The sequence below is a fragment of the Pleurodeles waltl genome, chromosome 3_1 (genome assembly GCF_031143425.1).
Source record: "Pleurodeles waltl isolate 20211129_DDA chromosome 3_1, aPleWal1.hap1.20221129, whole genome shotgun sequence".
In the NCBI taxonomy this organism is placed as follows: domain Eukaryota; kingdom Metazoa; phylum Chordata; class Amphibia; order Caudata; family Salamandridae; genus Pleurodeles; species Pleurodeles waltl.
The window spans coordinates 898,880,198-898,903,975 of NC_090440.1; the positions used below are offsets into that span (position 1 = coordinate 898,880,198).

Genomic DNA, 23,778 nt, shown 5'->3' on the forward strand with positions numbered 1-23,778 from the left:
TAATCATTTTTTATTTTAACTAAAACATGCATGTCTAGCATTCACAAGGTCTCAAGAAGATGATAATTCATCAAATAATTTTACTTCCTCATCAGAGGGAGCAAAAGAAGCAGGTTATTTCCCCTTCCATTTAGGTTACAATCCACTGCCACCCGTGTTGAAGGACAAGTTGCATGGAATCAAAATTCCATGTATGTCCCCCAGAGGACCAACAACATCAGTTCAAACAGTACTGTTAGCCAGAACAGAAGAAACAATATGGCCACCAACTGAAAGGTCTGGGCCTTTCAATGACGCAATCTCATTGATCACTGAAATACATTAAAGTATTACTAGGTGGGCATTATTCTCTTTCTCAAGTATCAGCTCTCACTGGTAGAGCAAGATACAATGCCAGTCCATAGTTCAAGCCATGTGATCCAGACCCTGATATTTTGCCATCTATCTGTACTGCCCTAAATAGCATCACTAACAGCACAAAGCAAAAGTGCAGGTCTGTTCTTTGCTTTCCTGAGGTTTGGAGACCCGAGGGCCCAGTATCAAAAGTGGTAGCCGAGTGATGGTGACCGCATCCTAAATAGGGAACCATTTAAGGTTGAGTCCTCTACTCAATGTAACTAAAGAGAAGAGAAAGCTAAAACATTTTTTCTGTGTTCAGAGACGGATTACTGACGTTATCTTTTTATTATGATTTCTATTATACTTTATTATCTGGAGAAAATGCATATAATTGTATGGTTTAAGGAATGTTACTTCCGAAATAAACAATTTTGAACAACAAGGTTTGCCTTTTCAAAAACCCAGAGATCCTACTGAAATGTTCCTGCTTCTCCATGGAACTAGGCATAATGGTAATTTTGCATCTATGCCCTATGACTGTCCCCTTGTTGGCATTGCCAAGGCAGGAAAGCTAATGTACTCATGTTATTACCAGTCGGTTCAAACAAAACTGCTCTAAATTAAGTAGGACAATGGTTGCACACCACTGTGGAGATGCAAGTGAAAGTAAAGAAAAACAGAGGGGACACACTTTGTACAGGTTATACTTCAATAGAAGAGTAATGTTCTTCCCATAATGAATGTACTCCAAATTCTGACGGAAGAAATGCATGTAATCTTACTTTTGATGGGCAACCACAACAAATTCTAAAAGTGGGCCTATAACAGACAGGGATGCCCCTTGTGGAAACTGGGTGCTTCACCACGGGGGCTTACAAGAATAAAGAAGGCTTAGGAAAGTTAGCCCTAAATATAATGAGCTTGCTGTAGGTCTTGCTCCATCACTGTAGGTCTTGCTCTTTCACTATAAAACGGTTTCTTTATACTGCAAGCATGGATCTTTAGATGTGTATACTTTTCTCCAGTGAGCATACGTTACTTTCCTGTGTTGCCATAGTACAGAGTGACAAATATCTTACTGCCCACATAAACATTAAGTGATATCAGCACAAGACCATTTGAAATACAAACGTATTAGGCAAGGGGGTAATCACTGGAGGCAAATTGTTTCTCTAGCAAACATCCATAAATAAAATCAAATACCTGAAAATAAATATATTCTACACAACCAAGCCAGTGAGAAAGAAGATCCAGTTCACATGCTTCACAAACAAGAAAAACAAACTAGCACTGCCTAGCTGTATTAATCGAAATGCTCAAACTATGAAAGGACGTCTCTTCAAAAACCTCAAACAGCCTTAGAAAAGATCCTTTATCACAACAATCCATAATGGACATTGGTAAAGCCACTGGGTCTAGCCTTTGGGACCTATTGTTTTACCAATTGTTCTACCCATGCTGTACTGTAAATGGCCCAAGAGGAAAGTGGGGGAAGCAAACAGATTGAAGAAAGAGCACAAAGAGGTGCAGGAGGGAAAGCACATGGGGTGAAGTACAAGTTACTTGCCTTCGGTAAAAATATATCTGGTAGAGGCATATTCTAGTTGCAGATTCCTTACCTTCGAATTTCCCCCCAGACTGGATCCGGAGATTTTTTCTTCGAGCAATACCCTTGCGTGTCGGTAGGTGGCATCTGTCAACTCCGTGGGCGTCGTGGTCGCCGTGATGACATCGGGAGTAGTACAAAGACGCGCTTCAGCACAGTGACGTCAGTTTCTTTTCACAACTTTCCACGCCAAATCGCAGAGCCGCAAAGAACACTGAAATGGGTGCGCCAGAGCTAAGGCCCTGAATGGGGAAGCCCTGTCCCTAGAAATCAGTTCGCAAGCGGGGAGGATAGGTGGGTCGGTAACGGATCTGCAACTGGAATATGTCTCTACCAGATATTTTGTTACCCAAGGTAAGTAACTTGTACATCTGGTAAAGACTTGTAGTTGCAGATTCCTTACGTTAGAACAGATACCCAAGCAATGCCATCCTTGGAGGCGGGCTGCAAACCAAGATCATACTACAAAGTACTGCAGGACCAAATCACCAAAGTAGCCTAACCGACGGACCTGACTGTTCAGGCAGTAATGTTTAGTAAACGCGTGCAAGGATGCCCAAGTAGCTGCCTGGCAGATATCCAGGACAGGAACTCTGCATGCTAACGCAGTGGAAGCAGCAGTTGCTTTGGTGGAATGAGCTAGCAAGCCCTCAGGGGGTTGCTTCTTAGCCAAAGCGTAGCACATCTTGAGGCAAAGAAGTACTCATCAAGAGATGGTACGTTTTTGAACCACCTTCCCTTTCTTCGCACCCACATATCCATAAAGAGTTGATCGTCCACCCGGAACTCTCTGGCACGATTGAGATAGAACACCAATGCTCTTTTTGGATCCAGGTGGTGGAGTCTCTCCTCCTCATGAGAAGTATATGGAGGTGTGTAAAAAGTAGGCAAGGTGATGGACTAGCCTACATGAAAAAGGTGTAACCACTTTGGGAAGGAAGGAAGACTTAGTATGTAACACCACTTTGTGAGGGTGCACAGACAAAAATGGAGGTTTAGAAGACAGAGCCGGAAGCACAATCACTCTGTAAGTACAAGTGATGGCAACAAGAAAAACAGTTTTGAAAGTAAGGAGCTGCAAGGGACACTTGTGCATTGGCTCAAAAGGAGTACATATTAAGTAGGTAAGTAAGTACAAGATTGAGGTCCCACTATGGCATGATAAACTAAGTAGGAGAAAACAAATGGGTGAGACCCTTAAGAAATCGACTAACAATAGGAGATTTAAAGAGTGAAGGCTGATCACGCAACCTAAGAAAGGCTGAAATAACTGATAAATAATCTTTAAGAGTGCCCAAAGCAGAGCCCTACTGGGCTAAAGAGAGAATGAACAAAAGAACCTCAGAAAGAGGAGCAGAGAGGGGACCAACACATTTGTTGGAACACCATGCCACAAATTTATGCCAACAGGCATATACCGTTTTGGTGGAGGGACGCTTGGCTGCCAAGATAACATCACAGACTTCAAGTGGAAGGTCAAAAGCCGTCAACTGCCGCCACTCAATCTCCACGCATAAAGGTGGAGAACCGTCCCCTGCTGCTGCAACAGAAGATCCTCCCAAAGGGGCAGGCTGAGTGGAGGATAGGTGGCCATGCTCAATAGCTCTGGATACCATACTCTGCGTGCCCAGTCCAGAGCCACGAAGATGACTTGGTCCTGATCTTCTTGAGAACTCTGGGCAGTAGTGGTATAGGCGTAAAGGAGGCCAGAGTTCCACCTGAGATGAAAAGTGTCTTTGAGCGAGTGCCACTTTGGAAACTCCAACGCGCAAAACAGCTGACATTTTGCGTTCTCTGCAGAGGCGAACTGATCTAACCAAGGCTCTCCCCACTGCTGAAAGAGACCATGCACCACCCCCGGATGGAGACACTATCCGTGAACGGCTATGCATTGGTGGCTGAGTCAGTCTGGTCTGGCGCTCAAAGAACCCGCCTGATGGTGAACCACAAGAGTAAAATCCTGATGTGTCAGCCATGTCCAGTGACGTAGCGCCCCCTGAGAAACAGTCCAGGACCCTACTCTGCATTGTTTGTTGCAGTACCACATGGCGGTAGTGTTGTCTGTGAACACTTGCGCAACTTTCCCTTTGAGAGAGGGAAGAAATGCTTTCAACGTAAGCCTGATCACCCGGAGCTCCAGAAGATTGATATGGAGCCCAGATGCCTCTGATCTCTGCCTCTCCCATGTGCCCACCCCATCCCAGAAGTGACACGTCTGTCACTATGGATAGATCTGGTTGGGGAAGGGAGAGGGATCTGCTGTTGACCCAATGCGGATTCGAAAGCCACCACTGCAGGTCTTTCACAGTCCCCTCCTAGATCTGGACCATATGGGAGAGATTTTCCTGATGCTGCGTCCACTGGCACTTCAAGTCCTACTGTAGTTTCTGCATAAGCCATCTGTCATGTGTCACAAACAGGATGCAGGAGGCCATAAGGCCCAGCAGCCTCAGAGTCAGTCTCACTGAAACCCAAGATGAGGCTGAAAGATTGGCATCATAGCCTGAATATCCTGGACTCACTTTTCGAGAGCGCAGGCCCAAAACTGCACTGTGTCCAGAACAGCTCAGATGTGACTTTGGCACGTCTATAGTGAACGTAGCAGGAGTTCTGCTGTAGTTTGAAGGTGGGAGACGACTTTCTGGGGCGAGTCCGCCTTCAACACCCAGTCGCTGAGGTCAGGAAGACTGAAACCCCCAACCTGCGCAGATGAGGTGCAACTACCACCATCACTTTCGTGATCACCCGAAGGGCGCTGGTAAGGTCGAAGGGGAGCATGGTAAGGTCGAAGGGGAGCATGGTAAATTGAAAGTGCTCGTGACCGACCACAAATCGTAGGTAATGTCTGTCAGCAGGCAGGATTGGAATATGGAACATCCAATCTTCTGGGTTTCAGGTAGACACAAACTGAGCCAGGGTGAGCATTCTGAATTTCTCCTTCTTGAGGAAGAGATTGAGGTCCCGAAGGTCTAGAATAGGATGTAAGCCATAAAATAGCGGGAATAACAACCACAACCTACTTCTGGTGCAGGGACCCTCTCTACGTCTCCTGTGGCCAAGAGAGCTGCAACTTCCTGGCAAATGATCCTCTGGTATGTGGCTGACAGATGGAGGCATGCAGGTGTGCAGATTCAAAGGGGAGGCAGTAGCCCCTTCGAACGATCTGCAAAAAACACCTGTCCATAGTGATGGATTCCCAGTGGGGCAGGTGATGGCCAATCTTACTGCCAAATGGAGCAGAGTGAGGGGATGGACTAGGAGGGTTTGGAGGCTGCAGCAGGGGCAGGGGGGGACTGGGCAGATCTCTGGTTCCCTGTCCCACGACCACGTGGGATTCCGCGTCCACGGCCACGCAGCGGCTGAACAGCATGGGAAGCACTGTGGCTGGGAAAGGGACGCCACAGGGATCCCCTTCCATGGCCACAAAAGGGGTGAAAGGCAGACTGTTGGGGACAAGAAGTAGTGGAAAGGCCGAGGGACCGAGCCATAGCCCGGGAGTCCTTGAACCTCTCCAAAGCAGTGTCCGCCTTGTCTCCAAAGAGACGGGAGCCATCAAACTTCACAATACAACAGGAACATTAAGCACAAGTAATGTGAATTCGTTAATGCTCTATCTCAGTCGCTTTAATCATTTTTTATTTTAACTAAAACATGCATGTCTAGCATTCACAAGGTCTCAAGAAGATGATAATTCATCAAATAATTTTACTTCCTCATCAGAGGGAGCAAAAGAAGCAGGTTATTTCCCCTTCCATTTAGGTTACAATCCACTGCCACCCGTGTTGAAGGACAAGTTGCATGGAATCAAAATTCCATGTATGTCCCCCAGAGGACCAACAACATCAGTTCAAACAGTACTGTTAGCCAGAACAGAAGAAACAATATGGCCACCAACTGAAAGGTCTGGGCATTTCAATGACGCAATCTCATTGATCACTGAAATACATTAAAGTATTACTAGGTGGGCATTATTCTCTTTCTCAAGTATCAGCTCTCACTGGTAGAGCAAGATACAATGCCAGTCCATAGTTCAAGCCATGTGATCCAGACCCTGATATTTTGCCATCTATCTGTACTGCCCTAAATAGCATCACTAACAGCACAAAGCAAAAGTGCAGGTCTGTTCTTTGCTTTCCTGAGGTTTGGAGACCCGAGGGCCCAGTATCAAAAGTGGTAGCCGAGTGATGGTGACCGCATCCTAAATAGGGAACCATTTAAGGTTGAGTCCTCTACTCAATGTAACTAAAGAGAAGAGAAAGCTAAAACATTTTTTCTGTGTTCAGAGACGGATTACTGACGTTATCTTTTTATTATGATTTCTATTATACTTTATTATCTGGAGAAAATGCATATAATTGTATGGTTTAAGGAATGTTACTTCCGAAATAAACAATTTTGAACAACAAGGTTTGCCTTTTCAAAAACCCAGAGATCCTACTGAAATGTTCCTGCTTCTCCATGGAACTAGGCATAATGGTAATTTTGCATCTATGCCCTATGACTGTCCCCTTGTTGGCATTGCCAAGGCAGGAAAGCTAATGTACTCATGTTATTACCAGTCGGTTCAAACAAAACTGCTCTAAATTAAGTAGGACAATGGTTGCACACCACTGTGGAGATGCAAGTGAAAGTAAAGAAAAACAGAGGGGACACACTTTGTACAGGTTATACTTCAATAGAAGAGTAATGTTCTTCCCATAATGAATGTACTCCAAATTCTGACGGAAGAAATGCATGTAATCTTACTTTTGATGGGCAACCACAACAAATTCTAAAAGTGGGCCTATAACAGACAGGGATGCCCCTTGTGGAAACTGGGTGCTTCACCACGGGGGCTTACAAGAATAAAGAAGGCTTAGGAAAGTTAGCCCTAAATATAATGAGCTTGCTGTAGGTCTTGCTCCATCACTGTAGGTCTTGCTCTTTCACTATAAAACGGTTTCTTTATACTGCAAGCATGGATCTTTAGATGTGTATACTTTTCTCCAGTGAGCATACGTTACTTTCCTGTGTTGCCATAGTACAGAGTGACAAATATCTTACTGCCCACATAAACATTAAGTGATATCAGCACAAGACCATTTGAAATACAAACGTATTAGGCAAGGGGGTAATCACTGGAGGCAAATTGTTTCTCTAGCAAACATCCATAAATAAAATCAAATACCTGAAAATAAATATATTCTACACAACCAAGCCAGTGAGAAAGAAGATCCAGTTCACATGCTTCACAAACAAGAAAAACAAACTAGCACTGCCTAGCTGTATTAATCGAAATGCTCAAACTATGAAAGGACGTCTCTTCAAAAACCTCAAACAGCCTTAGAAAAGATCCTTTATCACAACAATCCATAATGGACATTGGTAAAGCCACTGGGTCTAGCCTTTGGGACCTATTGTTTTACCAATTGTTCTACCCATGCTGTACTGTAAATGGCCCAAGAGGAAAGTGGGGGAAGCAAACAGATTGAAGAAAGAGCACAAAGAGGTGCAGGAGGGAAAGCACATGGGGTGAAGTACAAGTTACTTGCCTTCGGTAAAAATATATCTGGTAGAGGCATATTCTAGTTGCAGATTCCTTACCTTCGAATTTCCCCCCAGACTGGATCCGGAGATTTTTTCTTCGAGCAATACCCTTGCGTGTCGGTAGGTGGCATCTGTCAACTCCGTGGGCGTCGTGGTCGCCGTGATGACATCGGGAGTAGTACAAAGACGCGCTTCAGCACAGTGACGTCAGTTTCTTTTCACAACTTTCCACGCCAAATCGCAGAGCCGCAAAGAACACTGAAATGGGTGCGCCAGAGCTAAGGCCCTGAATGGGGAAGCCCTGTCCCTAGAAATCAGTTCGCAAGCGGGGAGGATAGGTGGGTCGGTAACGGATCTGCAACTGGAATATGTCTCTACCAGATATTTTGTTACCCAAGGTAAGTAACTTGTACATCTGGTAAAGACTTGTAGTTGCAGATTCCTTACGTTAGAACAGATACCCAAGCAATGCCATCCTTGGAGGCGGGCTGCAAACCAAGATCATACTACAAAGTACTGCAGGACCAAATCACCAAAGTAGCCTAACCGACGGACCTGACTGTTCAGGCAGTAATGTTTAGTAAACGCGTGCAAGGATGCCCAAGTAGCTGCCTGGCAGATATCCAGGACAGGAACTCTGCATGCTAACGCAGTGGAAGCAGCAGTTGCTTTGGTGGAATGAGCTAGCAAGCCCTCAGGGGGTTGCTTCTTAGCCAAAGCGTAGCACATCTTGAGGCAAAGAAGTACTCATCAAGAGATGGTACGTTTTTGAACCACCTTCCCTTTCTTCGCACCCACATATCCATAAAGAGTTGATCGTCCACCCGGAACTCTCTGGCACGATTGAGATAGAACACCAATGCTCTTTTTGGATCCAGGTGGTGGAGTCTCTCCTCCTCATGAGAAGTATATGGAGGTGTGTAAAAAGTAGGCAAGGTGATGGACTGGCCTACATGAAAAAGGTGTAACCACTTTGGGAAGGAAGGAAGACTTAGTATGTAACACCACTTTGTGAGGGTGCACAGACAAAAATGGAGGTTTAGAAGACAGAGCCGGAAGCACAATCACTCTGCAAGTACAAGTGATGGCAACAAGAAAAACAGTTTTGAAAGTAAGGAGCTGCAAGGGACACTTGTGCATTGGCTCAAAAGGAGTACATATTAAGTAGGTAAGTAAGTACAAGATTGAGGTCCCACTATGGCATGATAAACTAAGTAGGAGAAAACAAATGGGTGAGACCCTTAAGAAATCGACTAACAATAGGAGATTTAAAGAGTGAAGGCTGATCACGCAACCTAAGAAAGGCTGAAATAACTGATAAATAATCTTTAAGAGTGCCCAAAGCAGAGCCCTACTGGGCTAAAGAGAGAATGAACAAAAGAACCTCAGAAAGAGGAGCAGAGAGGGGACCAACACATTTGTTGGAACACCATGCCACAAATTTATGCCAACAGGCATATACCGTTTTGGTGGAGGGACGCTTGGCTGCCAAGATAACATCACAGACTTCAAGTGGAAGGTCAAAAGCCGTCAACTGCCGCCACTCAATCTCCACGCATAAAGGTGGAGAACCGTCCCCTGCTGCTGCAACAGAAGATCCTCCCAAAGGGGCAGGCTGAGTGGAGGATAGGTGGCCATGCTCAATAGCTCTGGATACCATACTCTGCGTGCCCAGTCCAGAGCCACGAAGATGACTTGGTCCTGATCTTCTTGAGAACTCTGGGCAGTAGTGGTATAGGCGTAAAGGAGGCCAGAGTTCCACCTGAGATGAAAAGTGTCTTTGAGCGAGTGCCACTTTGGAAACTCCAACGCGCAAAACAGTTGACATTTTGCGTTCTCTGCAGAGGCGAACTGATCTAACCAAGGCTCTCCCCACTGCTGAAAGAGACCATGCACCACCCCCGGATGGAGACACTATCCGTGAACGGCTATGCATTGGTGGCTGAGTCAGTCTGGTCTGGCGCTCAAAGAACCCGCCTGATGGTGAACCACAAGAGTAAAATCCTGATGTGTCAGCCATGTCCAGTGACGTAGCGCCCCCTGAGAAACAGTCCAGGACCCTACTCTGCATTGTTTGTTGCAGTACCACATGGCGGTAGTGTTGTCTGTGAACACTTGCGCAACTTTCCCTTTGAGAGAGGGAAGAAATGCTTTCAACGTAAGCCTGATCACCCGGAGCTCCAGAAGATTGATATGGAGCCCAGATGCCTCTGATCTCTGCCTCTCCCATGTGCCCACCCCATCCCAGAAGTGACACGTCTGTCACTATGGATAGATCTGGTTGGGGAAGGGAGAGGGATCTGCTGTTGACCCAATGCGGATTCGAAAGCCACCACTGCAGGTCTTTCACAGTCCCCTCCTAGATCTGGACCATATGGGAGAGATTTTCCTGATGCTGCGTCCACTGGCACTTCAAGTCCTACTGTAGTTTCTGCATAAGCCATCTGTCATGTGTCACAAACAGGATGCAGGAGGCCATAAGGCCCAGCAGCCTCAGAGTCAGTCTCACTGAAACCCAAGATGAGGCTGAAAGATTGGCATCATAGCCTGAATATCCTGGACTCACTTTTCGAGAGCGCAGGCCCAAAACTGCACTGTGTCCAGAACAGCTCAGATGTGACTTTGGCACGTCTATAGTGAACGTAGCAGGAGTTCTGCTGTAGTTTGAAGGTGGGAGACGACTTTCTGGGGCGAGTCCGCCTTCAACACCCAGTCGCTGAGGTCAGGAAGACTGAAACCCCCAACCTGCGCAGATGAGGTGCAACTACCACCATCACTTTCGTGATCACCCGAAGGGCGCTGGTAAGGTCGAAGGGGAGCATGGTAAGGTCGAAGGGGAGCATGGTAAGGTCGAAGGGGAGCATGGTAAATTGAAAGTGCTCGTGACCGACCACAAATCGTAGGTAATGTCTGTCAGCAGGCAGGATTGGAATATGGAACATCCAATCTTCTGGGTTTCAGGTAGACACAAACTGAGCCAGGGTGAGCATTCTGAATTTCTCCTTCTTGAGGAAGAGATTGAGGTCCCGAAGGTCTAGAATAGGATGTAAGCCATAAAATAGCGGGAATAACAACCACAACCTACTTCTGGTGCAGGGACCCTCTCTACGTCTCCTGTGGCCAAGAGAGCTGCAACTTCCTGGCAAATGATCCTCTGGTATGTGGCTGACAGATGGAGGCATGCAGGTGTGCAGATTCAAAGGGGAGGCAGTAGCCCCTTCGAACGATCTGCAAAAAACACCTGTCCATAGTGATGGATTCCCAGTGGGGCAGGTGATGGCTAATCTTACTGCCAAATGGAGCAGAGTGAGGGGATGGACTAGGAGGGTTTGGAGGCTGCAGCAGGGGGGGACTGGGCAGATCTCTGGTTCCCTGTCCCACGACCACGTGGGATTCCGCGTCCACGGCCACGCAGCGGCTGAACAGCATGGGAAGCACTGTGGCTGGGAAAGGGACGCCACAGGGATCCCCTTCCATGGCCACAAAAGGGGTGAAAGGCAGACTGTTGGGGACAAGAAGTAGTGGAAAGGCCGAGGGACCGAGCCATAGCCCGGGAGTCCTTGAACCTCTCCAAAGCAGTGTCCGCCTTGTCTCCAAAGAGACGGGAGCCATCAAAGGGCACATCCCTAAGAGTCAGTTGGACATCCCCTGAGAAACTAGATGTACGTAACCATGTGTGGAGCCTCAAGGCCGCCGCTGTCGCAACCGATCTTCCTAGAGAGTCAGTCGTGTCCAGCCCACATGATAGTGAACTTTGAGGATCCGTCACCATTATGGGGTGTCAGTCCTCGCACGGTTTAAAGGCGGTCTTAGGGGACATCCCTCGATGCACCAAAAACACACAAGAAGTCAACAAAAGAGTCGAAGCCGGTCAAAAAGTGACCAAGGGTAGCTCTCCCCGGATCAGTGCGTGGCACGGAGAGAAAAGAACTGACATCACTGCACTGAGGTGACATCTATGTACTACTTCAGACATCATAACGACTACATCTGCGGAATCGACTGACGTGCAAGGGTATTGCTCGAAGAAAAAAATCTCCGGATCCAGTCTGACGCCTGGGGGAAAATTCTATGGTAAGGAATCTGCCACCAGAAGTCTCTAAAAGATAAAGTAATACAGGGGGCTAAGCAAACAGGGACATCACAGAAGAAGGCAGAAGAGATGCACTAAGGCAGCAAAAGAGCAACACAAATGAGTGGAGGGTGAGAAATACACGAGGGAGATAGCTGGGAAAAACACACTCTTGAAGAGTGCTTAAACAAACAAAAAAATGTAGTGCCTGAAAACGGAACAGTAAAAGCACACAACTAACACATTCATGCTTAAGGGGGCGGTCAATCCGAAGAGATGAAGGAAAGCCCACACAGTCAACAAATAAAAAGCAAGTAAATGAGAGTGACAATCAAGCAAACCAATGGTACGCAATGGGCGGACTCTGAGCACACTGTAAACTAACAGCTGTCTTGTAACACACAGTGCATGTGTGGTCTAGCAGGCAAGATTTAAAAACAAACTTCATGACCCTTCAACCTTAGCATGAGAATTCTGATAGCGTATTCTTAGAAAAGGAGAACTGACCGGTATTGTAAAACAGCGTGCTGCTTGGAGCAAGACGGATGATCGATGGGAATATCTGCAATTTTTCTATGCCTGCCCAAGAGATAAGCACTTTGTCTATGAATGTACATAACAGGGAGAACTTCATCATTCTTGAAAGGATAGAGCCTCCACCGCTTTTTTGGAATGCGAGATTCTGGGGGCTCGCTGTACTTGATGACCACTCCTCGAAAGGTGTTAGTGTCTTCTAGGAGAGCACCAGATAATCCAAAATTAGGCTGTTCTTTATTCTGAGAGTCTTTACTCTCGCTTTCCTGGGCAGCTTCCTCAGATCCATGGTGCTCAGGGTTGCCACCAAGCTCATTTCTATGGCGATTTTCCCGTCTCCTCTCATTGTAGAATTCCCGCTCAGCCCGCTGCTGGCGCAGGTTCTGACCCTCCCGGTCCCATTTCCTGTCTCTCCCTTCTGGCCTGTGGTTGGGGTTTCTCTCTCGGTTTGGCTGTTCTCTTCGTTGATGGTGTCGATGTGCTTCATCTGAACGATCCCTTTGCGGTCTGTCTTCATGGCCTCCTCTGTGGTAATCATCCCTCTCCTGCAAACAAAAAGCAAAATGAAATAAGCAAACAAACCCCAATTATCCCATCTGTAGCGTAAGGAATAATCTGAAATCTAGAACTACTTTTCTGAGACTTCTCAATGTATACTATATGTACACAATGGTACTCCCTCTAAAGTCTTAAAACAAATATCCCAGCAATCACAAGGACAAATAAAACAACCACAGGAAAATCCAATCGGTCGGGCTTTAATGTGCCACTGCATGTAAACAGAGACATCGACAAACACTGTATACATGGGTTGTTGTATGAATAACTGCAATTTCTCTCATTAAAACCTGCCATATTTGTGTCACTAATGCTGGGTAAAAAAAGCACAGGGGGACTACATTATGTATATGATGCACATAGAAGATACAGAAATGAACATGACAGTGTGATGATCGAGTGCACTTTTCAGATATGAGATAGTCCCTCATACATTACACCAAACAGCCAACAGCATGAGAAAGAGTAATACTGTACTTGGTTGAACCAAATTGTGCATGTTTTTAGGCACTGAACAAAAATATATTGCAGACAGCTGTACTGTCAAGCCAGACCTTAAAATAAATAAATACAAATTTAAAAAAAGCATTTTTTATTCTACTGTTCTCTTGTTCCCTTGGTATGGTATTCATAAGTAACTTGATCTGGTCAAAATTGGCCACCAACAAAAAAGCAGTTCTGCCTTTCTGCCCCTTCTCGGTACCCAAATCAGAAAATTCAATTTCCAGTATCCAGAAAGTAAGGTTATTACATGCTCCTACAGTACAGCGGGCACAGAACTACTTTTTTTTTTCCCCTGCGGAAGGAAATTTTCATGCTAACAGGACACAGCAAACTGACTGCAATTCCAGGCTATGGCCCGGATTACGAGATGGTTGTACTTTTTTTTTTTTTAAACCTCATAGTAAAGCCCTGTTTATGCAGGGTCGGAATTCTGAGTTGGGTGGAATTTACAACATTAAATATGTAACACTGTTACATTTTGGCTGGTGAAACTTGATATTTAGTGCACCATGTGGATTTCAGCGTGCTAAGAACCAAAATCTGCATGTCATTCCCCAGAAACTTCTAATAGGTGCTATTTATTGCGCCGGATAAAAGTTTTCTCCTGGGTATCTTTATTAATTTAGTGTGATTAAAAGCACCTGGGTTCTTACAAACTCTGAATCAAGGCCTGTTCCTAGAAAAGTTGTCTGGATGAGATATGTGCTGGCTATGAATTCAGGTTTCTATTTATGGTTAAAGAAGTGATGTGCATCCTAGGAATAACTTGTGAGGTGTGTGCAGACTTGTGTTCACAAATGTCCATATTTTGGAACCTAAATAATTTCCGAGTGCTTCAACTGTTCATGGATTGTTTCCACATTTACACAAGGAGGCAATTTCTGTCTGTTTACCCACCTTTATCTCGCAATTTTATATTACTATTGAGAAGTCTTCTGAGAAATCATTGTGATGGCCTATATTAAAATGTAACTGCTGAAACATACTCACCTACTTATATTAAAGGCTATACACACTGAAATCTTTACCTCTCCAAATACAGGATTATTGATGTGGGACATCTTACTGGACATGGCCCCCAAAACAGGAAACAATACTCCAAGTGAGCCATTATCATAAAACTGAAGAGCAATAAAATATAATATTTTTCTGCATACAATTCTTGCATTTTTTACAGCTGCAGTTTAACTCAAGCTGTAGCTGAAGAGTGAACTTGTCATCTCAAGCAGTGGATCTTCTTAAATGGATAAAGAAGTTCTATGTAATGTAAATAGAACCAAGGCAATGCACGCTGCCCAGTCAGGCTAATGGCAAATAAAAGCATAGGAATAGTGTTCTCCCTAATTTGTATAATCTACATGAAAGAATGGACCATGAAAAACACCAATGGCTTTTTAAAACCTTCAAGGTCTGCACCTGGATGAGAGAGTGGGGGATACTAACCAGGACATAGGCGGCAGCAGGACAACAGATTTCCCCACAAAAGAATGATTCATGGCTTTGAAGCTTAAAAAGTAGCAGTCCAAATACCAAAGCTTAGTTCTACAGAAAGATTCAATTCTACTGGTACAAAGAGACAGGACAGGAGGACAAAACATAAAAGGTTGGTAAACAAAGTTTGAGGAGCAGATTTTACCAGTTCAGCTGCAGCTTTTTAAATGGGAATAAAGATTGGTTACACCAAAATTTCGATTTTACTTACAAAACCAGTAAAAGAAATCAGTGAAGTTAGCTTTGGCCCTGCCCTATAAAAGCTTAGGAAAATCAGTAACCAGACCCAGAAGCTGCTCCGGTGTTTGGGGGGGGGGGGGGGGGGGGGGGGGGGGGAGATTTGTGGGGGGGGCTAGCTGAAGGTGTGATAACCACATCATGTAAATATTAAAGTGGCTGTAATCATCCAAAGGAAAGTGTGGTTAGCTACTCTTTTCCAGAGTGCCCTTAAAAAAAATATATCATCCAAAAACATTATTTGTTCCTTTCTATTGGCTGATGACATAATGGCTTAGCAGCCACAAGAACTGTATTTCTGCATCAATAAATACATAGGGAAGATGCGGAGGGGGCAGCCTGCAGTAGCAACCTCCACACAGAGGGACTTCCTGGGGCTGTGAGGGATCCTCCCATGAAACATTTGTACGCTCGATCTTACCAACAAAGGTCCTCTCACCCTACCTCACCGGGCTCTGGCTCAGAGACCACCCCAAGGGCACCCCCTGCCTTCTAGTTTTGTTTGACACCCAGGAAGAAGTTGTTCAATTAAAGAATCCATCTCAGCCCACGAGCACCCTCACTGTAAGAGATCCCCCATGACAATCCTGTGTTCATCCCAGCAAGACAGATCCTTTAAGGCTAGAAGCCAGCAGCAGGATGACGCTGGTGCAGCTGCAGCCATAGATGGGTCACAGGAAGACCCTGCTGCAGACTCTTCCTCACAGCTACCTCCGGAGAACTGAAGTTTCTCTCACCTTTACATGTGACAACCATTACAGACGTGGCAGCAGTAGAAAACAAAGTCCAGCACAATCCTTCTCAACAATCTGGCCAGTAAATAGGACTACAAATAAGATATGGTGTGCTATTAGAGACAGCACCCCTGCTGCAAAAGGTGCATCCAGAAACACTGCTTAGGCAGGCACTGATACTGCACTCAATGAATGTCAGGAGCACATGTAAAATAAGCAGTCTAAACCACTATTGATCGCAATCAAACTAGTTTATTAAACCACACTCTTTTAGCTATAAAATACTACAAAAAGGTTTTTTTTGTGGATCTAATATACATGTGTTACAAAAACATTCAATAAGACAAACCAAGATGAATAATATGCAAGTGATTATCCAATACACTTTATGACATGGATACATCCCTATTATAGGAAAGCAATACTGGGAAGTAGTGAAATAAACAGCTGTCCAAGTACATCTGATACAGCCAACATGTGTTTTGTCTTCAATTAGACTTCTTCAGGGCTGTGAGGAAAGATATAAAAGATGTACAAACATATTCCAAAGAGAGACATGTTGACAATCATAATCGCTACACAGTTGTCCTATCTTGATTTAAAAATGAAAAAGAAACTTAATTTAGCACAGATAAAATTCCAGGTTATGTCCATTACTATGTGCACAAAAGACCAACCACCAGATTCAGAAAGAAAATGGGCTACCTACTTTTCTAAAGTTGACCTTAGAGAATGAGAAAAAGTTAACAGTGATGATCACTCCAATTAGTGCAAGAGAGAAAAGTCACTACCCATAGTTCCATGTAAATTAGAAACAAAGAAAACGGATCCAAAGAAAACGCCACCTGAGAAATAAAGTTTAGAAAGGTCTAAGAATGGAGTCACCTCATAAGATGCCTGAATAAGAGAAAAATATAATGCTGATTTACCAGATATAACAATACGTGTCATTGTCCAATATAGTGATACAGTCAATTCTGTAAAGAAAAAATGACATTTTAAATAAGTAGAATTCCTATAGACAAAATGTCCTGAATGAACTACGGTATGGTTCAATTGTGCACACCAAAGGCCCATAAGGAACAACTTACTACGTTGAATGAATGGATTGGATCTTTATAAATTTCCTGAGCAAAGAATTGGAAACGGTCAAATAGCCACAGTCCTAGATAAATATGGACAAGTGTTGGATGAAAAATATCAGAACCTTTGATAAGGAGTAATTTCTGTAAAGAGATAGATAGTAGAAAAGTTGAAAACGGAATCCAAAAACATTATTTCAAATGGGGATCGCAAGCGTTTTTTAATCCAACTCGCACTACACCGAGAAGCATACATGAATGCAACAGTACTGGGCATCTCAGAGGGGGAATTCGTATAAGATAACAAGAATTGTAGTAAGAAAAAATAAAATTATAAAAAACAAAAAAACTATTTTATAAGACCAATATGTTAAGGGCATTCTTCAACAATGATAAAAGTCAAGCCACCCATTAAGGCGACCGACCAAAGAATTGGCTTCCCTCTGATCTAGCAAGAAGCTCATTCCATAAAGAGAGCTGATACTGAACATGGAGCCATGTCAAGAGGTCAATTTAACTTCAACATTAAAGTGCCAAGTTTTGGCATTTAAAAACCAAATGAATGTTTGTATCGAAGCAAGCAGGAAAGTCGCAGAATGATACAGCCTAGTAGCAGGACTCAAACATTACTGGTCGAACATGCCCTTTCCGTATTTGCACTATCGTGTGAGCATAAGCACTGTGGCCCTCATTCTGACCCTGGCGGTCGGCGGAGAGACGGCGGTCGGACCGCGAACAGACCGGCGGTATTAAAAATGGCATTCTGACCGCGGCGGTCCCCGCCGCGACCGACCGCTACTTCTCCACTCCGACCGCCACGGCGGTCATGACCGCGGGGCTGGAGTTTGCGCACTCCGGCCCGGCGGTCGTCCCAAGACCGCCAAGGGTATTATGACCCTGCCTACCGCCGCGGTTTCTTGCGGGCGGGAACCGCCGTGCGAACCATGGCGGTAAGCACTATCGGGGCCAGGGAATTCCTTCCCTGGCACTGATAGGGGTCTCCCCCACCCCCCACTACCCACCCGAGTCCTCCCCCCACACCCTCCACCCCCCTGCCACCCCCCAGAGGTGGTACGAACCCCCTCCCCACCCCCACCCCGACATGCACATACATGTACCCCGACATGCACACACCCCCAACATGCACATATACACACCCCCTACACACACATACACAACGGGGACACATACCCGCACACATACATGCCGACATGCGCACCTGCCGAACAGCACACATTACCCATAGACACAGCAGCACCCCCCGCCCGCATACACGCACTCACACACTCCCTCTACACACTCACACGCACACCCCCATGCACGCCCACATCACACAACACCCCCCCACCCCCTCCCCTCACGGACGATCAACTTACCTTGTGCGTTGGTCCTCCGGGAGGCGACGGGAGCCATAGGGACGTGACCGCCAACAGAAGACCGCCAACAGAAGACCGCCACACAGAAATGTGGGTCGTAATTCTGTGGGCGGTGTTCTGCTGGCGTGGCGGTGGAGGTTGACCAGTCTCCACTTTCCCGCCGACCGCCAGTGTGGCTGCTGGCGGTTTTCCGGCGGAACGCTCCCAGCGGTCAGAATGCGCACAGCGGCACACCGCCGCGGTCGGCGGTCTTCACCGCGGCGGTAACTCAGCGGTCTTGCGAAAAGACCGCCAAGGTCAGAATGAGGGCCTGTGTGTCCAATTATCAATAACAATGGATGGCAAAAATTAATGTTTAAAAAACAAATAAGACAAAAGAGGACATGATTGACGTGCTGTATGACACTAGTCCTCACATTTGAAACAAGAGCAAATATATAGTAGAGCCACCAATTTTAATATCAATAATGATCACCTGTATGGCGATGCGGGCCCCAAGATCATGAAAGAGAATTCTTCTATCAAGTCAGTCAGGACCAACTTCCGGGCTGAGCAACCAGTTGCAAGGACGCCCAAAACAAAATACTTATGTGCAACATTTCAAATATTGAAATCATAGATATAGAGGATAGACTTCTCACAAAATTTCCTCTGCACATCAATACGACAATGGAGGCCATGCTGTAATAAGCCCTATACGATATGCCGCAAAGATAAATCACAGCAATTATAGCGCTAGCCATCAGCGCACTTTAGTTCGCACACAAAATCTGTAAGGGACCCAGAAAGGATTTCAGTAAAGTAGTATTAAAGTAAAATTCCCCAAAAGAGGGTGCTACTGCACTACATTTAGAATAGTCCGATAATGGATATAGAGAGCAGACTCCTCATAAAAATTTGACTACACGTCGACACAGTAGTAGCTGCCATGTTGTAATGGGCCCTATGCGTTCAGGCCAACCCATTTTGAGACTTGCTGCAGAGGTAATTCACAACAGTGATAACTCTTGCAGTCCATTCACTTGAGTTCGCACACAAAGGGGTTCATTATGACTGCAGCAGACGTAAAAACCCGTCCACTGAAGTCCCAACAAGTAGGTTGCCGCCAGTGTGACCGCCTCCCGCCGGCCCCATTACGAGTTTCCTGCTGGGGCAGCGGGCAATGATCCTACAGCATTTTCAGCGGCTCGTAACAGAGCCAGAGGCAATGCTGTAGTGCGTAGGGTGTACCAGCACCCGTCGCAAAGTTCACAGTCTGCAAAGCAGGTGGTGAACTTTGAGACAAGTCTAGCCAGGGGGGCCCCTGCACCCCATCTGTGCCTTTTCATGGTGGGGTTGGTCATGAAACTGCTGGGGAAGGGGGCGGGGGGAGAATCATAATCCGCAGGGCAGCGTTGCTTGCAGGACTGCCATGGTGGATTAGGACCACCAGCACGTCCTGTGGAGGAAAACTGGTGGTCCGACCATGGCGCCACAGCCGCAGTCAATGTGGCAGTCGGACCGTCACACTGGCCGCGGTCCGACCGCGACCGTCTGTAGACCACCAGGGTTGTAATAAGGCTCAAAGTCTGTTAAATGACCCAAAAAAGTATTTGGTATGAAAGAGTTAAAGTACAATTCTATGTGTTTTCCGTACCACCACAAACATGTTAAACCTCGACCAACAATTACAGCACAAAGCAAAATTTGACCAGCAATAAGGATTGGTACCAAAAGATAGAACTGCCTTAAAAGCAGCATTCTACAGCTGTTTACCAACAGCTGTACTCTAAAAGGAGATGTGCAAATTTATGTACAACAAGGTCCTGTACAAGGTATTTCTAAAACATAGACCTGTTTCTTATTGATCAAATTCAAGCAAACAATCCACAGTTATACTAACCAATATCCACAAAAGGTCCTAAAATAACATTTTAAAATGGGATATTATTATAATGATAGGTAAGATTAGTGGACAAGAAATTTATCAGAACAGCGAGTTTACCATAGTGACATCAAGCCCAGAGTGCACTCAAGAAGGTCACAACTATATATGAAAATTTTTATCATCGACACATCCAACATGCGATTCCCTATGAAAGTTAAGACCACAGTCAACAACATGCAGTCTCATTAGCCATTTTGCTTCACTTTGGCGTAATACGGCTGCTCTATTTTCACTTCGAAGGGGCATTTTTATCAAGTCCAATGCATGACATGAGATCTTAATGTCATCAGCATATCCATGTGATGTGTTATGATTTATCACCAAAGGAGGCACATATATGTTCCTGTATCTAATCGTACTGCCCACGTATATAAGGGAACATTGGCAAATGATGACAGATCACAAATTTGGCTCCACAGTTGACAAAATCATGAATTAAGATACATGCCATTATTGTATTGGATTTTTAGCAGTTTTTTTTCAGTTTTGTCCGAAGTAAACGGGCAAATGCTACACTTGCCACATTTGAAGCATCCTTTCGGGTTAGGCAGAAGCCACGTAGTAGCATTTGCCCCAGTGTCTGGTGGCAAATAACTGTGACAAGTGATTTTAGGCTTATTGAAAACAACAATATCAAGTTGTAACTTTCCAAATTAGTTTTTGGGCATTTTGGATACAGTCCTATGTGTAACCCCTGTCAAAAGAATCTCATCTTCATCTGTTTGAATTCATTTTGAAAAATAACATCACCGCCATTCTGCGGGGTGGGCTATTTCCCCAAATTTAATAGCCTGTGTCTGGTGTTTGGGATGTGCACTGTTGACATGTAACACAGCATTGCAAGAAGTTGGCTTCCTATAGAGTAATGATGCAATCCGAGAGTCATGTATGCAAATTGTGATATTCAAGAATTCTATGGAAGTTTTACTGAAATGCGATGTAAAACTCAAGTTATCATTGTTGTTCAAATGGATCACTAAGTCATTATACATGGTCTCTGGTCCTGTCCATACTATAAAGGTGAGATCAATATACCTCCCCCAAAACAAGATGTTATCAGTTAGGGCACGTGGGCACCACCTGCCAGAGTTGGACCTTTTCCAAATAACCCATGTATAGGTTGGCATACGATGGTGAAAATGTAGCTCCTGTTGCCACCCCCAATATCTATACCATTGCTGATTGTGGAGAAAGGTGTATGTCTCTAATACCATATGTATCATGTTGATGAGCATCTCTGTATGTTCCATGGGTGTAGCTTTCCTATAGCTCCGAAAGTGCATACAGCAATGATGCCCTTATCTTTGGGTATGCAAGTGTATAAATAATTGACATCCAAAGTTGCAAAGGACGTCATCTGTCCATTCTATATCTGTCAATTTATTTAACAGGTCTCCAGTAAAAATGATGGTAAAGTTACTACCAAAGATTCTTTTAGCACAAATTGGGGGCAAGGCAACTGGTACCGCACTCTTGTGTTAATATTGTATATGTGTATTATTGCACTCGATGCTCGGGTCTGAAGGACCAACCCCCTAGGCCTCAAATGAACCAGACAGACTGGTTAAAAAATTAGAATAGAGGACCCAGCACTCGATTATATTTATGAAAAAGGCAAAGACATTAATTTCCCAATATCATAAATCATGTAGTTCCATAATCCGGTCTTGTTAAAATGATGGTGTTTTATTAATTCTTTTCAGAAATCAAACAGTCATGATCTCATAGACATTCCTAGCCAACGCGTTTCGTCCAAAAGGACTTCTTCAGGGCTAAAACATAAACATATCAAATCATAATTGACTATATTACAAAACAAAATTATCAACATCCTAATCATTAAATGTACCATTAAGCATGTTACAGTTACATACGAGCGTCGCCAAAACTATCAATGTCGAACCATACATCATGGGCAAACAATCAATATAGCCATACATATTTTTGTTTAACTATCATCGCCCTTAGTAATTGCACATATGTGATCAAAAAGGCAGATGCAAAATGTTGACAACTACCGGCATACCTTACATCAAATCACATTTGAAAAAGATTTTTTGTTATTAAGCCTCATATGGTAACTGAAATGTTATACCATCTCACACAATCTTCATAATTAAATAAGTGTGCCCAATTTACTGCTTAATGGTATGTTTGATGATTATGATGTTGATAATTTTGTTTTGTACTATAGTCAATTATGATTTTATATGTTTTAGCCCTGAAGAAGTCCTTTTAGACGAAACGCGTTGGCTAGAATGTCTATGAGATCATGACTGTTTGATTTCTGAAATGAATTAATAAAACACCATAATTTTAACAAGACCGGATTATGGACCTACATGATTTATGATATTGGGAAAATTATGTCTTTGCCTTTTTCACAAATATAATCGAGTACTGGGTCCTTTACTACCAAAGGTTGTAAAAATGATCAGTGAGGTCAGATATTCTCTCTATAGGTGAATTAATCCAGGAAATGATAGGACGACCTGGTGGTAAGACACCTGCCTTATGTATCTTGGGCAATACATTTAGGCAGGGGGCTGTGGGCAACTCCTATATCAAAAACCTGTACTCTAAATCCGTTAATCAGTCGTCATGTCAACCTTTGGCAGAACTTGTGATCAGCTTAACCAGTTCAGGAAAGAGGTTGTTAGGAGATCTAATGTAAGCATTGTTGTCTTCCAGATGTCAGTCTTTCTTTGGCAACATAGTCACTTCTATTCATTACTACTACGTTGCACCCCCTTTTCTGCTTCTTTTCTGATGATATTTGAGTCCCTAGTCAAGGTAGTCAAGGCATGCTGTTCTGAGCTTGTTAAGCTGTCATAAGGAAAACCACGTACCCATCTAATTTGATCCTCCAGAGTATACAGATCATTGGTGACCAATTTATAAAATAGGTCATTGTTGCTACCAGGGGATGAAGATGGACTGAACGCAGAACTGGGTCGGAGGCCACTGTCTGTACTGTAGTTGAGAGGAAAGTCCAGATGTTCATGCCTACTATGGGTGTGGGTTCGCTATCTTCTGTGAGAGAAAGAAGTGTATGTATGTCTGAAATGTTGGTTATGCTGTACTCACATTTGATATGTTCCATCACAGGAGAACTGTATTGAATGGGTTTATTCTCAAAAAAACTTTTTTTTAGTTTCACCTCTCTAATGAATTTGACTAGATTAGTATATCGCTGCTCAAAATTACCTTTATTGACAGGACAAAAAAAAACTCACCTTTATATAGGACTAGGGATGGTGCCGCATGTCAGAAACTGTCAGGCCAACCCAGGTACATTGAACGTGTGACAGACAATAGGCATACACTTATCTCAAACACAAGGCAGAATGGCACTGAGCTAACAAACCAACAGCATGCCCCCTTCTTAGTATCTGTGACCCCCAACTACTACTCAGTCCATGACATTAGGCTGGGTCATGAACACGGACATTCGCTATTGTTGGGCGGGGATACATTTCAGCACAATGCCCCCCCAAAAACAGTGTGGTTAGTGGATAATCTACCCGCAACAAATGATTCACTGTTTAGAAAAGATGGGGAGGATATTAATAGTACTTCATCAGTGATCTAGATATGGGTAGTTATGTTATTTGGTTCTTGATACAGAGCAACAACCCATCCCCATAGGGGCATCTAGCGGTGTTCAGCAGGTAGGTGAAAAGCAGCTAATTAAAAGAACCATGTTTTGAGATGTTTTTAAAGCCAGAGAATCTGGGGCATGCATGGATGAACAGAGGGTGCATGATCCAGTGGAAAAAGCCCGCCCACCAC

General features: G+C 44.5%; 1 protein-coding gene across 1 annotated transcript in view; it reads right to left on the reverse strand.

The window, feature by feature from the left end:
* Positions 1 to 23,778, reverse strand: part of SNIP1 (Smad nuclear interacting protein 1) — a 59,917-nt gene that overhangs the window by 15,757 nt on the left and 20,382 nt on the right. The window contains exon 3 of the mRNA XM_069223875.1: positions 12,051 to 12,622. Coding sequence (XP_069079976.1) covers positions 12,051 to 12,622 — 572 coding nt within the window. The remainder of the gene's footprint in view (positions 1 to 12,050; positions 12,623 to 23,778) is intronic.